Source organism: Loxodonta africana, chromosome 4 (assembly GCF_030014295.1).
Source record: "Loxodonta africana isolate mLoxAfr1 chromosome 4, mLoxAfr1.hap2, whole genome shotgun sequence".
Lineage (NCBI taxonomy): Eukaryota > Metazoa > Chordata > Mammalia > Proboscidea > Elephantidae > Loxodonta > Loxodonta africana.
The window spans coordinates 121,951,688-121,972,899 of record NC_087345.1 but is presented as its reverse complement, the minus strand read 5'-3'; the positions used below and the strand labels follow the sequence as shown (position 1 = coordinate 121,972,899).

Sequence of the window (21,212 nt, the reverse complement as noted above, 5' to 3'; positions counted from 1 at the left end):
TAACTATAATCATTCGCGGTAAAAATCCCCAAATCTTGGTCATGCTTGACTTTTGTCCCCCTTGTCCGTTCCCATTCCATCAGCTGTCAAGTTTGGTACACATCGCCTTTTCTTTATTGCTTCTCCCCTCCCCCCTTTTTAAAAAAATTCTCCAGTGGTGACTATGCCTTTTAGGTGCTTTACTCTTGGTTTTCACAAATGCCTCTTGCCTAATCTACCAGCATCCCCTCTTGTCCCTCCTGAGCTTGTTCTGCTGTACATTTCAGTTTGAGTTGTTGAACTTTGGCATTCATTTTGCTATATGTCTATTCAAAATTTTCAATGGCTTTCTATTCCCTATCAGCTAGATGGGTCACCATGAAATTACTTGGTGAAATTAAGAGTTATCCCTGTACAAACATCAACATTCCTTCGACTTCCAGTGGCTCTTCAAGAATGAATGCAAACATCTATTGCGAAGCTTTCACTGATGTCTCCTGAAAGAACAAATTACTCTGTCCTCAGTGCTTCCACGGCACTTCGTAGATATGTTTACTTTCTAAGTTATTACCTTGTATGTAAGAAGTATTTGCTTGTCTCCCCTCAAGTGCAGGCACTATTCATTACATTCCATTTAGGACATGGCAGAGTACCCTGCATTCAGTAGGGGCTCAATAAATGTCTGTATGACTGACTAGATGGATGTAGTTATTATTGCGTCCATCTTGCTAGATATCAGGCACATAGGCTGCCCGGTGTGAATGCTAGGCACAGATATGGCAACTCAATGAGAAAAACGTCTGGGACCATAGGAAGGCAATAAAAAAAATGATCTTACTATCCAATATTCCTGACTGTGTCTGGATCACCAATTTCATTTTCTTTCTGAATTTCAATATTTCTCTTAGAAGGAATTTCTCAGTTTCCTTGTTGAATGCTCATCTGTAACTGTTATTCTTTGCATCATATCTGCCTATTGGACCATAAACCAAGCCTGATGTTCTCCCTTGCTGATTAGCCTCCATTGGGCAAGCAAGACATAAAAGACTCTGAGAGAGTTTTGGAATAATAAAAATATAATAGTAATAATAATTTGAATGCTATGTATCAGGCATTATGCTAAGTGCTTGACAGAGATTATTTAATGTTCACAGCAACTTTACGAAGCAGGTATTATTATCTCCATTTTACAGATGAGAAAACTGATATCAAGGAGGCTAATTTCTCCAAATTCACTGTCTGCCTGATGTCAAAGCTAATTCTGCTAGCCACGATATTTAAGGTCTCAAATGCTTGCGATGGAAAAAAAAATTAAGGGTTAATTGATGCTAAGAAAATTGTACTTTGAGTTAAAAAACAATTAAGTTTACATTAAAAAGTAATCAAGGTCTACACAAACCTGATGTCAGTATAACACAAATATGGTCTTGGCCAAAATCCTTAATTAAGAGTGAAGTAAACTCTTCCAGGTATAGGCGATTAAGTCATGGTCTCAGCTCTTGACTTATTCTGTCTCTTTAATCTCATTTTCTCAGTGTCTAACTAATGTTGTAAAATACTGATTCGCTCCTCCTAAGTGATTTCTGTTACTGCTGCTTTTACCCTGCATTTGTTTGGCCTCTGTAATTTTCAGGTTGAGTACCCTTTTCTGGAAGAGTTCACCTTTTGCTCACCTTTGTTGTACTGCACACTGCATTTCTCTCAAGCCCTTTATTTTTGCCTTTCTGGTTTTCTAAGGTAGTGTCTTTCAAAACAAACTTTTTTGATCAACACCTCCAGTAAGAACCACACACACACACATGCACTCAAATACTTGAAACAGAACCTACCACTAAATTTACCTGCAACGCGGTTGAGTCTATGAAAACTATGACTCTCTAATTGTACTCAAAAGTGGGAACATTAATACAATGTCTACAAAAGTGCTGTAATAAAAAAAAGCTAACTATAATGGTATATGTGGACTGTTTGTTCTATTGAATGTATGCCTACCTACTTATACGGTGTAAATTTGTATTTTTGTCTCTATTTTCTAAAAAGAGATTAAATATAGAAAACCGTAAATCAAATCATACTGAGAACACAAAGTGCTAATCAACACAGGTGATAATGCATGATAGTCAATCAGAAAGAGGGTCCAATAATTTGTACATGAAAGAGGATAATCCAAATGTCCTAATAAGAAATTTGACTGCATAAGTTCGATTTCTTAGGAGATAAAAATCTCTAAATGATCTTATACCTCATAACGATCTAGTAAAATGGTATACACAAGTTTCCAATAATGCTAACACCATCCATTTAAGGAAAAGCATTGAGTTACAGTAAATTATAGCCTCTGTGAAAGATGTTGACTTAAAAAGTCCCATTTATGTGACAAAGGAAGCATGATTATTAAATGATTGGCGTACTGGCTGCCCCCTGACTAAGTTTAAATCACCCTGGATGAAGCAACTAATTCTCATATCCAACCCAGATTCACCTAGTCAACACAACTGATTCTGTAACCTCAGCTAGTCTGAGATGATATTCTCTAACCTCAAAAGGAATGAGTTGCTATTAATGTACCTTTATGAAGATATCAAGCAAAATATGGAAATATTAATTTAAATTCATGAGAATTTGTATTACAATTTAAGTATGCTAAAAAATAAGTTTTCTTCACTCATTGTGAGAATTTCTATATGTTGTTAAAGTACTTAAATCTTCCTATTTAGAATTTTATTAAACGTTTAGAAGAATTTGACTAAGATTCTAATTAATGTTTAAATGGTTGAACCTGCTTTGTTAAATTTACAAGTTTTGCTTTATTAGCTGTTAAAATGGTGTACAAATAGAGAAATTGCATTTATTAGAGTAGTATGTTTAATAAATTGGCCATTAAACAAAGAATAAGTAGCAGCGAACATTATTTTTCAGGCACTGAAGTCTCTCAGGCAGAAAAAAATGTAGAAATGCATAATATGGTGTTATTCACATCGTAGATGGTCAATGATGTTTTTCATAAAGTTACTTACTTTCTCCAAAAGGGGAACTGCTTATTTTTTTATCCCATATTTTCTTCTACGTGGTCTCTGTGGCTTCTCCCAGCTCCAGCTACTATTCGTACTAAACTGAGGACACTTTAAATACAATACAGGGATTATAGGTCAAGGTTAGCTTTTAGACAATCCAGCATCTCCACCAAATTTTGGGTGTAAAAAAGTGGATATTCTTAATGATGGTTTAGGATGTCATGCTGTACTTAACCTAGACTGGGGTCCATGGGTAGTTGCAAATGGTTAACAGGCTCAGTTTCTAGCCTAAAGTTTGGCAATTCAAGTTCACCCAGAGATGCCTCAGAAGAAAGGCCTGGCAATCTATTTCTGAAAAAAAATCAACCATTGAAAACCCTACGGAGCACAGTTCTACTCTGACACTCTTGGAGTTGCCGTAAGTTGGAACTGATTCCCGGCAAATGGTTTTGGTTCTCATACAACTAAAATTTCCTCGGGCTTGCATGAGAAACAAACATTTTTATGAAACTCAATTTGACCGTGTTCCTCCATGATCATCACAGCTCTGAGCTCTTCAGTTTAAGCTCTGGTTATGTACTGAAAATAGAGGAAAACTCTTGTGTAGTGGAACTTCCCATTAGGAAGCCCAGTCTGGAATCAGGCAAACTCAAACATATTCCAATACATAGAAGTGACAGAGGTGATGGTAGCAGGTAGTCAAAGCAGTGGAATGAGAAAGGTTTTGGATCTCTTTCTCCGGTAATATGAGGTTGTAAATAACTGCATTTTGCTCTGATCTATGTTAAAGATAAGGAGCCCTGCTGGTGCAATGGTTAAGTGCTAGGCTGCTAACTGAAAGGTTGGCAGTTGGTGGGTACCAAGCAGCTCTGAGGGAGAAAGGCCTAGAGATCTCTTGTAAAGATTACAGCCTAGAAAACCCTGTGGAGCAGCTCAACTCTGCTACACAGGGTCGCTATGAATCAAAATTGACACCACAGCACCTAACGACAACAGCAGCAGCAATGTCAATGTCAAGGGCAACTGCTATATACCCATTGTTTCAGTTCAGCACTGAGCTCTTACCAAAGAGTTACTTAGATATTTGACAGCTAACCTAGACCTAGCATCCTCTACACCTGGAATTTTAGACCAGTGAACACATAGCTTGACACAGATTGCTCTTCTAGGGGCTTCAATTTTCTTTTGCTCTCATCTTGTGAAAGCCAGTTATGACATATCAAAGACAGGTAACATACTGATTTCATTATCTTGACTTTTGAGACTGGTCTAGAGTCACTATAGCATGTTTATCCTGACTATGGCATTCTACTCTGAGTTATTCTCTTCTGTGCTGACCACCTTGTGTTCCATGTACTGTTAACCAGGGATCCTCTATTCTTGGTACCCTGGATTTGCAAGTTCAAATAAATGCCTTCATGACATGCTTGAAAGAAAGAGCTCCTAAACAAACTGCATCTAGGGAAATATGATCTATCTCCTTCCCAACTGTCATTTTAATAGGGGACTTTAACTCTGAAATATTTGCAATGTTTGCTTAAGCACAGATAACTCCTTGTTGTTGTGTGCTGTCGAACCGGGTCTGAGTCGTAGTGAACCAATGGGACCGTAGGACTGCCCCATAGGGTTTCTTAGGCTGTAAACCTTACGAGAACAGATTGCCAGGCTTTTTCTCCCAGAGCAGCTGGTGGGTTCCAATGACCGATCTTTCAGTTAGCAGTCAAGGGCTTAACCATTGAGCCACCAGGGCTCCTTAGATAACTCCTAGTTTTTGGCTTTTCTTGGGGACTATAATATTGTCATCATCATCAGCAGCAGCAACAATGACAACCCAGCTGTGTGTACTTTGCTTAATGTAAGCCCATGTGTGCCTCACTTACTGACAACCCCATCAGAGATAATATAGCACAGTGTTTCAGCATGGTGGCTCTAGAGTCAAACAAGCTGTATTTAAATCTAAGGGTCACTACTTATTAGTTGTATGACTTTGGGCAAGTTAGTTTTTTTTTTTTTTTCCCCCTGCTTTTACGGAGAATCTGTAAATTAGAGATAATAGTACTATGTCACAGAGGTGTTCTGGAGATTACATGGACATGGAAGGCTGCCTGGTACATGGGAAATGTTCATTAAGTGTTAGCTATTATTAAAAATAACTGATGATGAGTCATATGATAATGTTACACATTACAAACAGGCTGTTTTTATTTTATATAATTTAGTCTCTTCTCTGGAAATAAGGTAAAAAAGATTTGGATAATATATTATCTGAATGTCCCTCACTCCCACTTTTTCTTTGTACTGTGCCCATTGAATTTGGTACAGTTAACTGCAACCACCTTGCCCATAAAGCTGAAATATTCTGTGATCAGCTCTGCTGTACCAATATCATGAGTATTCAGCTCCTCAGCCCAGAATACTAATTGTGTAAAAAGTGCAATGAATTGCAATTCACTTTTCACTGAATGATCTGAACCAAACACAAAACCTAGTTGATCCAAGATGATTTCAGCTTAACAATTTTGTGCATTACGTGATATACACACCCAAAACAGGATCTTTGAATTTAACATACTTACTTTCTCAGAAAACAGAATTCTTTTAATTAAACATTTTTTAAAAATTTCAATATGTGTAATTGTTAACATCTGCTATGTGTTACCAACAGATGTTTCTTGCTTACCTAAGGGAACTGTTAGAATTATTCTATAAGCTTATTGGAATGGCATTTACCAAGATAGTTGAGAAACTTTAGTTGGTGACTTTGTATGCAGTATTTGGTATTTCTTTAACTCTCTTCCCCTACTGCCGCCAGTCCTCACACACCCTCAGTGCTGCCCACCAAAAGCAAAAATGCCTTTTTGGGGTATGTTTGTAAAACTAATAATGATGAAGCATATTTTTGTCTTTATGAAAAGTTACTGAAATTACATTTTGTGTCTGCCAAAGAATTTCATATTCACTTTTAAGTGTTTGAACAGCTAATTCTTGCAGTGTTTAATATAACCTAACCTATTGCCATTGTGTCTGTTCCAACTCATAGGCACCCTATAGGACAGAGTAGAACTGCCCCATAGGGTTTCCAAGGAGCAGTTGGTAGATTCAAGCTGCAGACCTTTTGATTAACAGCCAGGGCTCTTAACTACTGCTACCAGGCAGGGCTCCATGTTCAACATAGAAGTCTGAAACCTTGTGCCTAAATGTAAAACTATACTTTTTAGCAAGCTAATACCCTTCTAATAAGTTAGTTTCAAAGAAAGCTGTAGTAAAAATGAGTTTTTATTATATTTATCTGAGCATTGGTAAGGTGGTATATGCAGTAAGCTTTCTGAATTCTCCACTTATGATATGAATCACACAATTACCTACAGGCATGGGTTAAATATGATACTGGGTTCAGCCAAATAATGGGTCAATTGCAAACAATGAATAAAGAGAGGAAGCTCAATTTATAACGGCTGTTTCAACAGAGCCCTATTGTGATCATAGTGATCCGAGGGTGACTCATTAATTAATTGATGTTCTTTTTTATTATGTGCTATTGAGTTAATGAGTAATTTGCGTGAGATAATTCTCTGAACACATTGATTACTTGAGATATTTTCTGGAGCTTTCATATCAATGACATGCTGAATAGGTAGAAGATGGTATTCGCTTTTGTGCGCTCATTATTAGCGGGCTTGAGATGAGTGCAAACAAATGAACAGATGTTTTAATATTATCCGATGTGTGAAGTACCCTGTCTTCCCAGAAGGAAGCTGAGTACTGAGGACAAGGCTTGTTGCATAGTAGGTACTCAATAAATGTCAACTGAAATAACAGCTATATTAAACCTTTGCTTCCTATTACCTTAAATTGCATTAAATCATATTTTAAAAAATATTTATAATGGCGTTTTTAAGAAAAAGTAATAATGGAAAAAGCTTTTGCTAAGATTGTATTCTGTGTTAATGGGCTATTACAATAAACATGCAGATTGTTTTGGTAATTTACTGAAGTGAATACTAAACATGTTTGGCCTGTATCATTTCTATGAAATTGTTTAAGTGAATATTCACAGAGTGGTTTGCCTGAAGTGATAGTTAAAAGGAAACCACTTGTGAATGGTATGTTTTACTTACAGATATAATTTTCAGCACCCTGTTACAGTTAAGGCACACCTTTCTTCCTTGAAAATGTACAATTTAGCTGAATTTTTGTGTTCTAATTCATTAAACAGGAAATAGGAAATTTGAAATTTTGTCTGACAATAGCAACACAGTTGCTTTCAGAAAGATCACTTAAAATTTACATAAATGTATACAATTACACCCAGCAATTGCTACCTTCATTTTTGACATTTTTTCCACCCTCACAAAAGCAAATCGTAAACTATCTGGAGCTCAGACATGCTAAATACAACATTTGGAGAAAGCATTTGAAGTAGTCTATGCTTGTTATGATTTACCTTTAGAAAGTAAATATTCTTACACACGTTTTATCCTTTTTCATGAACTTAATGTATTTTAATTTATGCTTTGTAGATATCACCTTATATTCTGCCAATTAAGTGCAATGAAACAGTGTAATACCCCTTTTATTAAAAACATAAATCCAAATATAAAAAACAAATGAAAGAATCCAGCAGATATTTATTAAGCAAGATGAAAGTGAAATTACAAACACAGGTCAGCTTTTAAACTCAGCCAGCACTCTGGTGGAGTGGAGGGGCCGGGTCCTTCATCGTAGGCAGTCTACATGTGATGCATGTTAGGAATGGAGCTTTCGATTCTTGAGAAATCAAAGCTCCATTGGAGGTGTCCTACTGGAGGCATCAGATAACAAGCTAAGTGACTTCAGGGCTACACAACACAAAGAGAAAAGTTGACAACAATTCAGGGACTTTGAGTAGTCAAGACAATTAGCTTAGTACTTCAGGTCAGAAATGCTACTATTTATGGGCAATTAGCTGTCAAATGGCCTACAACTGAAAAATGGTATCTGTCTTGTTTCACAATTTCATGGAGATTAAAGATAATCTAAGAAGATTAAGGCCTTAATCTTTAAACCAGGTGAGTAATTTTGTTTGTAGAAAAAGCAGAAGAATTAATTTCTAAATGATTAAGCAAAAGCAGTAAAAACCTTGTTTAATCTTTGGGTGGCAAGGATAGTTATACAGCCTCAAGAAGCTGAAAGAATTGTCTTCCCAATTTACAAGTATTTTGACATATTGATAAACCTATGCAAAACTGTTTACATCTAAAAATCATTTGAAAAAGATACTGATGGTTCCAACTTTACATCCACGTGAATTTTAAACAACTTTCAAAGGGGACTAGTAGGGTGCCAGCCTTCTGGAAGCCACTTCTTCCTTGTCCTCTCCTTTTTCGTTTGTTTTGTTTTGCTATGCAAGTCTTTTCATGAAGCAAATGCAAGGCTCTAAGGCTAAAATAATATTTGTTTTTGAAATTGTTTCTTCAGTATACTTCAAATCTGTGGGACATGTGACTTGAACACTCTTAACCATGAAGCATTTGTAAAAATACATATCATTCACTTTTCACAGAACCATTTTCTTAAGAATGAGAGGCAATAATATCCAGATTCACATGCATGTTCATGATAAAGCTTTGTTTTCAAACAACTCAAATCCACACCAGCATTATTTTCAGCTTAATATTTTGGCCCCAAACCAAGAATTCAGGTATAACAATTAATCTTTATCTGTAATGTATATAGTGGCAGGATAAAATATGTGTGCAAATAATACTGGGAAATATTTTTTTCCTATACAAGTGACCAAGAAGAAAAAACAAAACCTACAGCACTAACTTTGCTCTAGTAAAAACATGCTTCACTGTGCCTGTGCAGAGTTAGATTTTGCTGAAAAGTAATTCTGATTACAGGGTGCAGAAACAAAGGAGCAAAGCGTGAGCAACCACGAAGAGAAATTATATTTTCATTTTTATTTCCTTAATTGTAATTTAAATAATCTTTCTCCTGATTCTAGAAAGCTTTCTTTTTTATCAGCAATCATGTAGGTAAGGGAATAATAGTTCACCTTTAAAAAATAAAATGACAGATTTCAGCCTAAGTGAGATGTATTCTGAGTGGGTAATTACGTACTTAAAGAAAGGAATGAGAGAGTAAGACACGTCAAACTTTTAAAGTGTTCATTTTTTGAACATTACAGTGAATGGCAGGAAAATACAGAAAAATATATAATCGCTAGTTTTCAACTTTATATCAATCCCTTTGTTTCTCTTCTTCTAGAAGATTCCATGGGCATTATTTTGCTCTGACCACACATAATCTCACTGCTCAAATAGATCATAGCTTCTATGTCCATTAACATGGGTTCAGTAGATTCACACTTAAATCTTTTTAGTGCCATAAATTTATTAAGCCATAAAGTTACTAAACCCCTAGCCCCTGTGGAGAGACCTGGGCAAAATTTGTATAAGAAATTTAACATTTTTCAGTTATGTCAAAGTTGTGGTAACAGTTCTTTAAAGTAACCCTTTGGAAAAATTTCACACAATACCCAAAGGCACTAGTTCACATAAAGGGTGAATGTCTGCAAAACAAAAACAAAGCCATTGTATAGTTAAAGAGCACCAAAAAAAAAAAAAAAAAGTATTTAAAGGATAACGGTTAAGCATTAAAGTTATTCTAAAAATGGCACTTTTCACGCTGGTATAAAACGAAAGTGCTTTGAGATGAATTTTTATGCATTTTTTTTTAAAGCTGATCTTTAACCCCCTGAAAATAGGGGGTATAATGACAACACTGATAGACTTTATATCATTGTGGCAATAAGTTGTGGATGTTGCTAAAATGCTTTGTGTGTGTCTTTATTTTTTAGTGGTTTTAATGCTGATAGACTTGCTTTATATGCGCATCATTAGTGAGATTTGCTCTTCAATTCTTTACTAGAAAGTTACAGCTCATTTAAAATAGCTGGTAGGTACAGAAAGCATAAATATACAGTAAGTTTAAACACTGATTGTACTAAATGCAACAATACAAAGAAGCAAACAAAACACAAATGGTAACACAATAAAACTGTATTACATTTGTGCTTCAAATATTACATTATATACAATAGTCCAAAATAAACATCTCATGCCAAGTGACACAAAAACGAATAGCAAGCAAAAAAATCCAGCAATATGTACATTACTTTTTTCTTTAATAATAAACATTCAACTCTGAACTGGGGCAATTTCACTACATACAGATGCAGTCCGCCTTTTATTCCATATAACCATCCTGCTTTCCTATGTCTACGCTATTCAGTAGGTTCCTGCGTCAATTCTTATATACATGTGGAGCAAAAAAGATAAAAGAATGTAGTGCTTTGTATTCTTAATGGGGTGATGTTGATAGATCAGCGAACCTGGGGTGCATAGCCTTCTTTCATTAAACCCTCCTCGTAGTCTGTCTGGCAAAGGATCATGTTATTCTTTAGGAAAAATTTGTCTCCAACACAAAATCTGGAAATATTTAAAAAAAAAAAGGTGTTAAAACCATTTTGACTTTTACAGATTTGAAGATTTATTTTTCTAATAATAATTTCACATGAATCTGAAAGCTTGGTTAGAAGTTGCTTTCATTATCAAAATTAGACCATTTAGTTAATTCAATGAAACAGTATACATAACATTTTAAATCCTGCCTTTATATATAAAAATCTTAAGAACATTAAGGCAAACACTCTGGGCGCTTGAGGTGATTTTTTTTTTTTTGCCACATTGGAGAGAAAAAAGAACTGATTTATATATACATTCTTTAAAACAAAAGAATGCTGATAATATTTTACCGCAGTGATTCTGGAAGATTCCATCATTGCCTATTTATTCACGTAATAAAAAAGTAAAAGGCTTTAAAATGAATTAAAAAATTAGAAAATAGCCCATTTTGAAGCTTCCCATTTAAAGCTTTCTTTTAGTCAGTTATTAAAATTTATGAAATTCTAGTAGTTTGGAAGTGCTCATTCTGAAGTGAGTCTGCTTTAGCATCAGAGAGTGCTGCTGGACCATATTCCTTTGTTTGTGGTCAGTTCACCAACTATGAAATAGCTGATGTCATTTCTTACAGCACTTCCAATTAAACCCAAGGAAGTAACCTGAATGAACTTCTTAAAGCTGATGTGATAAATAAAACTTGTTTCCAGTAGCTAATTATGCATTTTATTTTATAAAGGGTTGTTTAATGTACAAGATTATAATGTTTTTACTAAGTGCTCTTTTTTTCTGTATAATTTCCTACTGGTGACACTTTGGACACCAAGTCAGAAATAAATGCTTGCACTGTTTCCAGTACATTTAGCAATAAAGTAACTCTGGGGAGATCTGTATATATATTTAATTAATTGTAACAATTTAACCTTCAAAGAGTGGTGTTTGGTAGAGCTGACCCAGTAAAACTACTTGTAATTATCCAAGTTGACCTCACCAACCTTTGATAGTGGTCTCCCTTTATCAGATAGTCAATTTCGAATGATGTTCAAGCAGAAATCTTAGTGGGGTTCAAGCAAAAATCTTAGTGGGTAGATTAAATTGTGTGGTGATATCCACCCTTTTAATGTTTTGTGAAGTTGAAGGTTTAAATGAGGAGTAGCTGGACTGATTTACATCTGCAAAGACTGGAATGCTAGACAAACAGTGAACCTATTTATTTTCCAACTGGGTAGCTTTGGAAATTTATCCTTATACTAAGTAGATAGAGGGGAAAATAGTGTAATAAAAAAAAAAAGTAGATTGGAAAGAATTAGCTTTCCTCTTAAAGGAAAATTGGTCTGTTTATTTGTGGAATTTACTTTTTTTTTCCCCCCCCAGGATTATTGCCTGCTGATGATGTTGACTGAAAGTGCAGATCTTGAAATCCTGGAGCTGTTTGTGGTCAAGGGTACTGAATACAATGAACATTCAAGTTTGGGACTTTAAGTATATCTTCTTTTTATTAGTTGCAAACTGTATACTTCAAATGTTGCAGTTAAAAAAATAGGGTGTTTGAATAAACCAGTTTTTATAGATTCTCCTGATCACTAAAATATGTTGAACAGAAGAAATATTTCCGTTGTTGGACAGGCCTAAGGAGCCAAATCAGATACCTCTTATGTGTAGGTTATGTAACATAGCATGTAGAAATATCTAATTACTGCTCAAAATTATCAATATATAATGCTGTTGAAATTAATTTGAATTGACTAGTATGCACATAATAAAATATCACATCAAAAAATGAATTCAATAAAACATTTGTGTTCCAGCTAATGTACCTGAATCATTTTTTTTTTTTTTCTAAAAGTAAACTAATCTGGACATATTCTCCCCTTCAACTCCATAGTGTCCAAAATTTTGCCTTAATTTTTTAACAAGATTAAAAATCAGAGTAGCCATCAAATAAAACATGGCTTGTATCATGTCATTCTTCTCTTAGAGGTCTTGAAATTTAGACAGTTTTCTTTTACCAAAAAAAAAAAAAAAAAATTAGACCCATCACCTCGATTCAATTCTGACTAATAGCAACCCTATGGGACAGAAGAGAATGACCCCTAGGGTTCCAAGGAATGGCTGAAAGATTCGAACTGCCAACCTCTTGATTAGCAGCCAAGCTCTTAACCGCTGTGCCATCAGGGCTCCAAAGAGAGCCTCTATCATCTACCCAATGAAATACATGGGGTCCATATCATACTTCCTCTGTCTCAGTTCTCTGCATGTCAGATAAAACAGCTGCATCACTGGATTGTGAAAAACAACCAATTGCCATCGAGTCGATTCTGACTCATGGGAATCCCATGTGCGTCAGGGTAGAATTATGCTCCAAAGGGTTTCCAATGGCTGATTTTGGGGAAGTAGATGGGTAGATCTTTTTATCAAGGAGCCTCTGAGTGGACTCAAACCGCCAAACTTTTGGTTAGCACCCAAGTGCGTTAAACATTTGCACCACCCAGGGACTCACTGAATTGTAGGAAGGTTCAAATGAAAAAGGCGGAGAGGTATATTGCAACAAATAGGATTTAAATTCCAGCTCTTCACTTATGATACTGAAGATGGAACTTCAGTTTTTCTTATGTGTAATATTAGCCACTTTTGCGTGATTGTGGTAAGGATGGAAATCAAATATGTAAAGCAATGCCTCAGTGTTTGGAACAAAAACTCGTAAAAACCAAACCCGTTCCCATTGAGTCGATTCCGCCTCATAGTCACCCTATAGGACATAGTGGAACCGTCTCATAGGGTTTCCGAGGAAAGCCTGGTGGATTCAAACTGGCAACCTTTTGGTTAGCAGCTCTAGCTCTTAACCCCTACATCACAAGGGTGTCCAGCATACACTAAGTACTACATGAAAGGTGGCTATATTAATTACCCTGGTGGCGTAGTAGTTAAGAGCTATGGCTGCTAATCAAGAGGTCAGCAGTTCAAATCCACCAGGCATTTCTTGGAAGCCCTATGGGGCAGCTCTACTCTGTTTTACAGGGTCGCTCTGAGTCAGAATTGACTCAACGGCAATGGGTTAGGTTAGGTTAGTTAGGTTACCACATGCTAAACAAAGGTCCCTAGTTGGTACAAATGTTTTGCATTGGACTACTAACCAAAAGGTTGGTGATTTGAATCCACGCATTGGTAATGCAAAAAAAAAGACCCTGTAATCTGCTTCTGTTAAAGATTACAGCCAAGAAAATCCTACCGAGCAGTTCTACTCTGAAACACACGGGGTTGCCATGAGTTGGAACTGACTCAAATGCAACCAACAACAACAACAACATCATGGGCTAATGTTAAACGTGTATATATATGATCACATTTAATCTTTACAGCCAACCTAAAAACCAAAACCAAACCAAACCCGTTGCTGGCAAGTCAATTCTGACTCATAGCAACCCTATAGGACAGAGTAGAACTGCCTCATAGGGTTTCCAAGGAGTGCCTGGTGTATGCAAACTGCCAACTTTTTGGTTAGCAGCCAAGCTCTTAACCACTGGGCCACCAGGGTTCCTCAGCCAACCTAGAAAGTAGATATTATCATTGCCCTTTTCAGAGGAAAAATCTAAGGCTTTCATCCAGAGTTTAACAAGTCTGCCCAAGCTTCCATAGCTAGATTGTATGTGGTAGAGGTGCAAAAGTAACCCAGGTCTCTTTGGATTCAAGATCCATGCTTTTACACTGAGGCCGTAAAGCAGATAGGTGTAAGTACAGCATGAGGATTAAAGAGCCGCACACTTTTTTTTTCTAGATTAGAATTATTCCTTTGCAGAACTTTCAAAAAGTCTGCCTACCATTTAATGAGATGTTAGCAATATACATATATCTAGGATTTATTTGAAACATTTCTACTTCAGATTTTTTGTTACTAATATGTTGTCAACTGAATAAAATCCATGTGTGTTTCTATTTATACTTAAAAGCCTAGATGAAACAGAACACTGGTGAATCATGCTGTACTTGCAGATATTAATTCAAAGAAAACAGCCTTAAAAGCTATAGTTAAGAGTTTATAATGAATAATGTTTATCATGCAGTTAGGACTGGTATCTTCCTTAAAAATGTTCCATAATACGTTGAAGAAATTAGAGAAGCAGCAATGCAGGTATTAAATACTTAACAAAATAATCTAAAACTGAGATTTTATAAAAAAGGCTAATTTCCCATATTATATAACCAGCTCCTTCTTATTAGATTTAGTGTTTACAGAAAATATACTACAAAAGCAGTGATGGCTGGAGGATACTGTAAGTATATTAACAGGTCAAGCTAAAATTCCTGGAAATAAACTGATAATCTCCTTTGTAATCTAATTGCTTGTAGTCTGGTCAGTTCAATTAGATTTGCCCACATTAAAAAAATATATATATATATATGTTGAGGAATAAAAAGATGCCCGTTCAGATGATTAATAAGCTATCTCATCTTGACGTTTTGGGATTAATAACAGATTCAATTTCCAGATATTTCAGAGTGGGTTTAGCTGGATTCATATGGTTTTAGAGATTTGATACATACAGAAAATAAGTGTAATTAATAAGTCATCCTTACATGATAAAATATGAGGCTTCTAGTAGTGTTAAGCAGGTTATCAAAAGCCTATGTTAAGACTCCATTTATAACATCCTTTCTAAAAAATGAAAATGTTAACTTAGTCACCTTATTTTCTTAAGATTAGTGACTGCCAGTTATAATTAATTCCCATCCCCACACACTTTAAAAGGAAGGGCTATCCAATATGTATTTCCAGTGTCTCCGTTTTCCAATTTAGCATCCTCAGGTACTAAAAATGAAAATTTTGATACCATACATTATTTTTATTAAGACATGTAGTTTATATACTCATTGCCCCACCACAATATACTTGTTGGCAAATTTACATTTTCCCACTTACAGTCCAGGAGTCATTACACACCTTGATTCCTAACAATCCTTTCTGTACTCAATTACACTACCAACACCTCAAATCCTGCTATAAATTATTCAATGCCTACCTTATTATAACCTCACTATACCTATTCACATTTATATTCTCTTAGAAATATGGAGCCCTGGCGGTGTAGTAGTTAACAGCTTGTCTGCTGACCAAAAAGTCAGCAGTTCGAATCCACCAGCCGCTCCTTGGAGACCCTAGGAAGCAGTTCTACTTTGTCCTATAGGATCACTGTGAGACAGAATTAACTCAACGGCAACGGGTCTGGTTTTGATTTAGTGAGAAATATAAAATACTCTTCTTGGAACAGTCCTTGGGGCTCACACAGGCTTTCAGTACAGAGAATGAAGTCAGCCTGGGGTCCAATCTTGAATCTACTAATTTCTAACAGCACAATCTTGGGCAAGTTACTTAAATTTTCTGTGCTTCAGTATTCTCATCTGTAAAACGTTCCTAATAATATACCTACTTCTACATAATTCTGAAGATTAAATGAGTACGTGTAAAACACTCAGAACAGTACCTAGTATGATCAGCACTGTACGAGAATTTGCCATCATTATGATTTGCTAATGATAACCTTCACAACTTAGGTTGCTCTCTAGTCAGGAGCACTTCCCCCTCTTTGACACCAACTTAAAAAAAACTCTTTAGTTTCCATTCCTTCCATCAACATTCTCAGACCGTGTAAGCTTACCCTGGTCTTTCCCAACTCTCCCCCCAAAAAACCAAACTCACTGCCATGGAGTCTATTCCAACTCATAGAGACCCTATAGGACAGAATAGAACTGTCCCATAGGGTTTCCAAGGCTGTAAATCTTTATGAGAGCAGACTGCTACATCTTTCTCCTGTAGCGTAGTTGGTGGTTCGAACCACTGACCTTTTGGTTAGCAGCCCATTGCTTAACTGCTAGTACCATCAGTGTTCCTCCATCTTCCCCAAAGCACTTTCTTATGCATGTAGCATTCACTTTGGCATTTCAGATTTTCACATGAATGTGTAACGTGTTTTCTAATCTGGACAGCAGTTCTCAGGTAAATGACCATGAGTTATATTTCTTTTGAACCCTTTCCAGTACGACCACAAATTGTATTACCGCTTAAAGTGTATGGTCAATGTTATAGGTTAAGATAGATCTAGTACAGGACCAAAAAGCTTTAAATAACAAAGGTATTTTAGATGAATAATTTAAATTTGTATTTATTTGACTTTCATTCATGGACTTCCAACCTTTACAATTTCATATCTCTCCCCCATCTTGTCCCACTCTCTTCTTCATACTCCTATCAGACTCCCCTGTACTCTCTCACCACACACATTGAGCTACTTTTCATCCCCTGAACATGTCAAATGCTTTCACATCTCCATGGCTTTGCGTGCTGCTCCTCTGCCTGGAAAACCCTTCCTTCACTGTTCTCTGGGTCCCTCACCTTCCCCACCCCCACCAGACACACTTCCTATATCCCAACGAGTTGTAGGGAGTTCTTTCTTTAAAACCCAGCATATCAGCCCTTTGTTGCCCCCCTAAGACTTCAACAATGAAGGATCTCCCTTCCCTCAGTATAGATCTGTTTAGCATCTGTTATATTGTAGCGTGAGTCTTTGACATCCTGTCTCTCCCATAGCTCTGAACCCCCCTCAGAAAGAAACTGGATTTCATTCACCTCTGTGTCCACAGAGCCTAGTACAGTGCTTGACACATAGAAGGTATGTAATAAAAGATAATGAAAAATAAAATTCTACATATCTGGGACAATTTTTTTTTTTTTTTTATAAACGAGCATGGTTTTTCCTTTTCTTATAAAACCATCATTCAGTTTTATAAAATCATGTAAGTAGGGAGGGCTTATTTATTTTCAAGAAATTAACCCATTCTACAAAAATTTCCAATTCTGAATGAGTATCAAACGATCATAAAAGAGGTTTGAAATAACCTTCTCTGGTTTGCTTTTATGATAGAGAGACTTTTAGATTTTGTGTTCAGGATTCAATTTTTAGCTACACCCTTCTAAAAAGAACAGAGATGATTTGCACAGGGACAACCAATCCTGAAGGGTTATTATTACTACTATTTAAAAAAAGAAATCCCTGGGCGACACTAACGGTTAAGTGTTTGCATACTAGCCGAAATGATGGTGGTACGAACCCACCCAGAGGCACCTCAGGGGACAGACCTGACCATCTGCTTCTGAAAGGACACCGTCTTGAAAGCCCTACAGAACACAGTTCTACTTTGCCCAAGCAAGGTTGCTATGAGTTGGAGTTGAGTTGATAGCAACTAAAAACAACAACATTAAACAAAAAAAAAAAAAAAGGAAATGCTTTGGATATTAACGATATTTTAAATTGAAAGTTCAGATGAAATTATTGCTTAATAAAATTAATAAGCATTATAATTCCATAATTTCAGATGTCAATAAAGTTTGCTTAAAAGAAAATGCCTTTAATTATCTGGGTGCTTATGTCTCACTTGAAAAGATGCAATATTGTGACAATGATTTAGCTGCTAAAAGTACAGGCTCGTGCATCAGTACGGCTTTATTGGAGAGCACACTTCCCGAGCAAACTTCAAAGTAAAGGAGAATCTCCTATACTTGAAACCTTCTGTATTCAGGATAACAAAAATCTTCTGCTTTGCTTGACTGATGAAGATTAGCTGACTTCTTGCATTAAAGAAGTTTGTCTTGTAGGGGCTGAAGTGACAAGACAATAACTAAATGCTAATTGTGCATAACTGGTACTAAAGAATATGCAGTCCCATGATGGCATATAATAAATGAAGTGAACACAGAAATATATTAGGTACTTTAATAATGATACTAGAATAGTATTTTGCAGCAATAAGAATGTGAACAGGTTTAGAGTCAAAATTTAGGAGTGTTTGTCTTACTTGACTGAATTCTCCTGAGGAGACAGACTTAATTGTGAATGCAACTTTTTATTTCAATGGTGAAATAAAATTGATATACGATTTGTAAATAGCATTAACAGCCTACAATTACTTTGCATCGTAACAGAATTTAGTTTGGGTTTAGCACTTGAACGATGTTTTAATTTTCTGTAAAGAACATGGATAAAATAGGTGAGCTTCCCCCAGTAGAAAAATGGACAAAGGGTATAAACAGTCAATTCCCCCCTCCAAAAGAAATAAATTCTCAAATCATCAAATAAATGCTAATTAAAAATTAGAATGAAATACCTTTCATCCTTTCAGGTGACAAGGATTTCTTATTAAATAATAATTCTCAGTATAAGAGTATGTGAGCAAACACATAATTTTATACATTACTGGTGTGACAATAATTGGTAGAAATTTTCTGGAGAGCACTTTGGTAATGTATATAACGCTTCAAAATGTTATATAATTTTTCCTATTAATTATACTCCTGTGAATTCATTCTAACACAGATTTGAGTGTTTATGGAGTCTACATTATACTTATAATATTGATATGATAAAGCTTTTGAAAAAATAAGCTATACATCTGATTCAAGAAGACTAAGTGATGCCTTATCCATATAACTGAACACATGAAACGTTAAAATATCTTACAGGAATTTTTAATGGGAGGTAAAAAGGCACAGAATATACATTAAATGAAAAAGTTCAAACATTAGACATTAGGATGCTATACAGAGGCCCTGTTACTTTTTAAAAAGCTACTTAAATGGGGTATAATATAAAGTATATACTATATATCATTTGTGGTATATATGCATAGGAAAACATATGGGTGTATATATACCAAAATGTTAAAATATTTTGAGGATAGTGAGACATGAAGCAATGTTCTTTGTATTTCTCTATTTTAAAAAATTTTCTACTATGACTATGTAACCTTTTAGAAGTAGAAGCAGCAGTAAATGTTATTGCATCAAATAACTACATTATTAATTGATGTTATTAGTTCATCAATGTGACAAGTAAACAAAAATATTCTAAATTACTACTAACACACCTTTAAAATATATATACATACATGTAAATGTGTCTGTATATATGTATGGATATACATGCTTTTGTATCCTTAGCCTTACAAAAAAGACTGTGCATTTGCCAATTTACTTTTGGCTAAATGTCACCATAGACTGAATTAACCTACTTTGATTCCAAACATTTGTTGGGAAGAATCAAAATGTTCTAAGATGACTTCTTGCATTATTTCCTGGGTGAGTTCTATATTGTAAGGTACGTGGGCTACATTCGGAACATCTGCATGCTCGTGTGACACATATCTTGTGTGAAACCAAGTTAGTGGAATATTATTTGGTAAAAGTAAATTTTAAATATTAAGGTAAAAGAACTAATTTTAGAGACCCTATTCTGTTCCTGGAAACCCTGGTGGCATAGTGGTTAAGTGCTATGGCTGCTAACCAAAGGGTCGGCAGTTTGAATCTGCCAGGTACTCCTTGGAAACTCTATGGGGCAGTTCTATTTTGTTGACTACGAGTCGGAATGGACTCGATGGCACTGGGTTTGGTTTGGTTTGGTTTGATTCTGTTCCTGGTAACCAGGTTCCTGGTACTTAACATATATTATTTCATTTAATTTTCAAAATCTTCAAGATAGGTATTAGTGTCTCCATTTTACAGGTGTGGAAACCAAGTTCAGAGAGATTAAGAAACATAGTCAAGATCACACAGCTAATATGTGGTGGGAATGGAAGCTGAATCTAGTTCTCACTCTAAACATCACGTTCATTCTGCTATCCTACAATTTCTTATAAGAAGACTCTGCATTGAACATACATTCTGGGAAAAAATATAATGACTGAGAGCTTGACTCAACTAATATTTACCGATTATCCACTCTTATGGGTTGAATTGTGTCCCTCCAAAATGTGTGTCAACATGGCTAGTTCATGATTCCCAGTATTGTATGATTGTCCACCATTTTGTCATCTGAGGTGATTTTCCTATGTGTCGTAAATCCTACCTTTGTAATGTTAATAATGTGGGATTAAAGGCAGTTATGCTAACAAGGCAAGACAAACTATAAGATTAGGTTGTGTCTTAAATCAATCTCTTTCGAGATATAAAAGAGAGAAGTGAGCAGAGAGACATGGGGTCCTCCTCCACCAATAAAGCAGTGCTGGGAGCAGAGTTTCTCCTTTGGAGCTGAGGTTCCTACGTGGAGAAGCTCCTAGACCAAGGGAAGATTAATAACAAGGAACTTCCTCCAGAACCCACAGAAGGAAAAACCATTCCCCTAGAGCTGGTGCCCTGAACTTGGACTTCTAGCCTCTTAGACTGTAAAAGAATAAATTTCTCTTTGTTAAAGCTATCTACTTGTGGTATTTCTGCTGTAGCAGCCCTAGATAACTAAGACATCCACTATGTCCAGGAGTTTTCTCAGACCCTCTTACAGAATTTATTTTCATTAAAATCCATCAAATGAAAATTGTCAAATGAGAACCTGCCTGTGTAAACTTTCATCAAAAACTCAATAAAATATTATTTAAAAAATCCATCAAGTGCATTAATTTCCAAAATATTAAATTTTTTAATGCTGTACACATTTTAACATTCTAGCATTTTCTGCATTTCTCACAATAAGCAGGGACCAGCAGTATACAGTTTCCACTGGAAATGAAATTTATAAATTTCAATAAGCAAAAACGTGAATTAGTCATAATACTTTTGAGCTGAAAGAGTTCTCTGAGATTGACTAATCCAGCTCCCTATGTTAAACAAATGAGAAAACTGAGAGGTGAAGTAGCTGGCTCAAGGCCACACAGCTGGTTAGTGCCAGAGCCCGGACTAGAATTTAGGTCTTCAAATTCCTAGCTTGATATTCTTTCTACTCTCCAATGCTGCCTC

The 21,212-nt window shown here is 35.7% G+C and overlaps 1 protein-coding gene across 2 annotated transcripts in view; it reads right to left on the bottom strand.

Annotated features, from left to right (window-relative positions):
- Window positions 1-6,790: 6,790 nt before the first annotated feature.
- Window positions 6,791-21,212, bottom strand: part of LMO3 (LIM domain only 3) — a 58,194-nt gene continuing 43,772 nt past the window's right edge. The window contains exons 4-5 of one of the 2 annotated variants that reach the window (XM_064284539.1): window positions 10,369-10,465; window positions 6,791-7,831 (exon numbers count right to left, since the gene is read on the bottom strand). In XM_064284539.1, the coding sequence (XP_064140609.1) occupies window positions 7,826-7,831; window positions 10,369-10,465 (103 nt within the window). In that variant the 3' untranslated portion in view covers window positions 6,791-7,825. Of the gene's footprint in view, window positions 7,832-9,624; window positions 10,466-21,212 lie in introns of those variants that run through there. The other variant, XM_064284538.1, reaches the window with a different exon arrangement.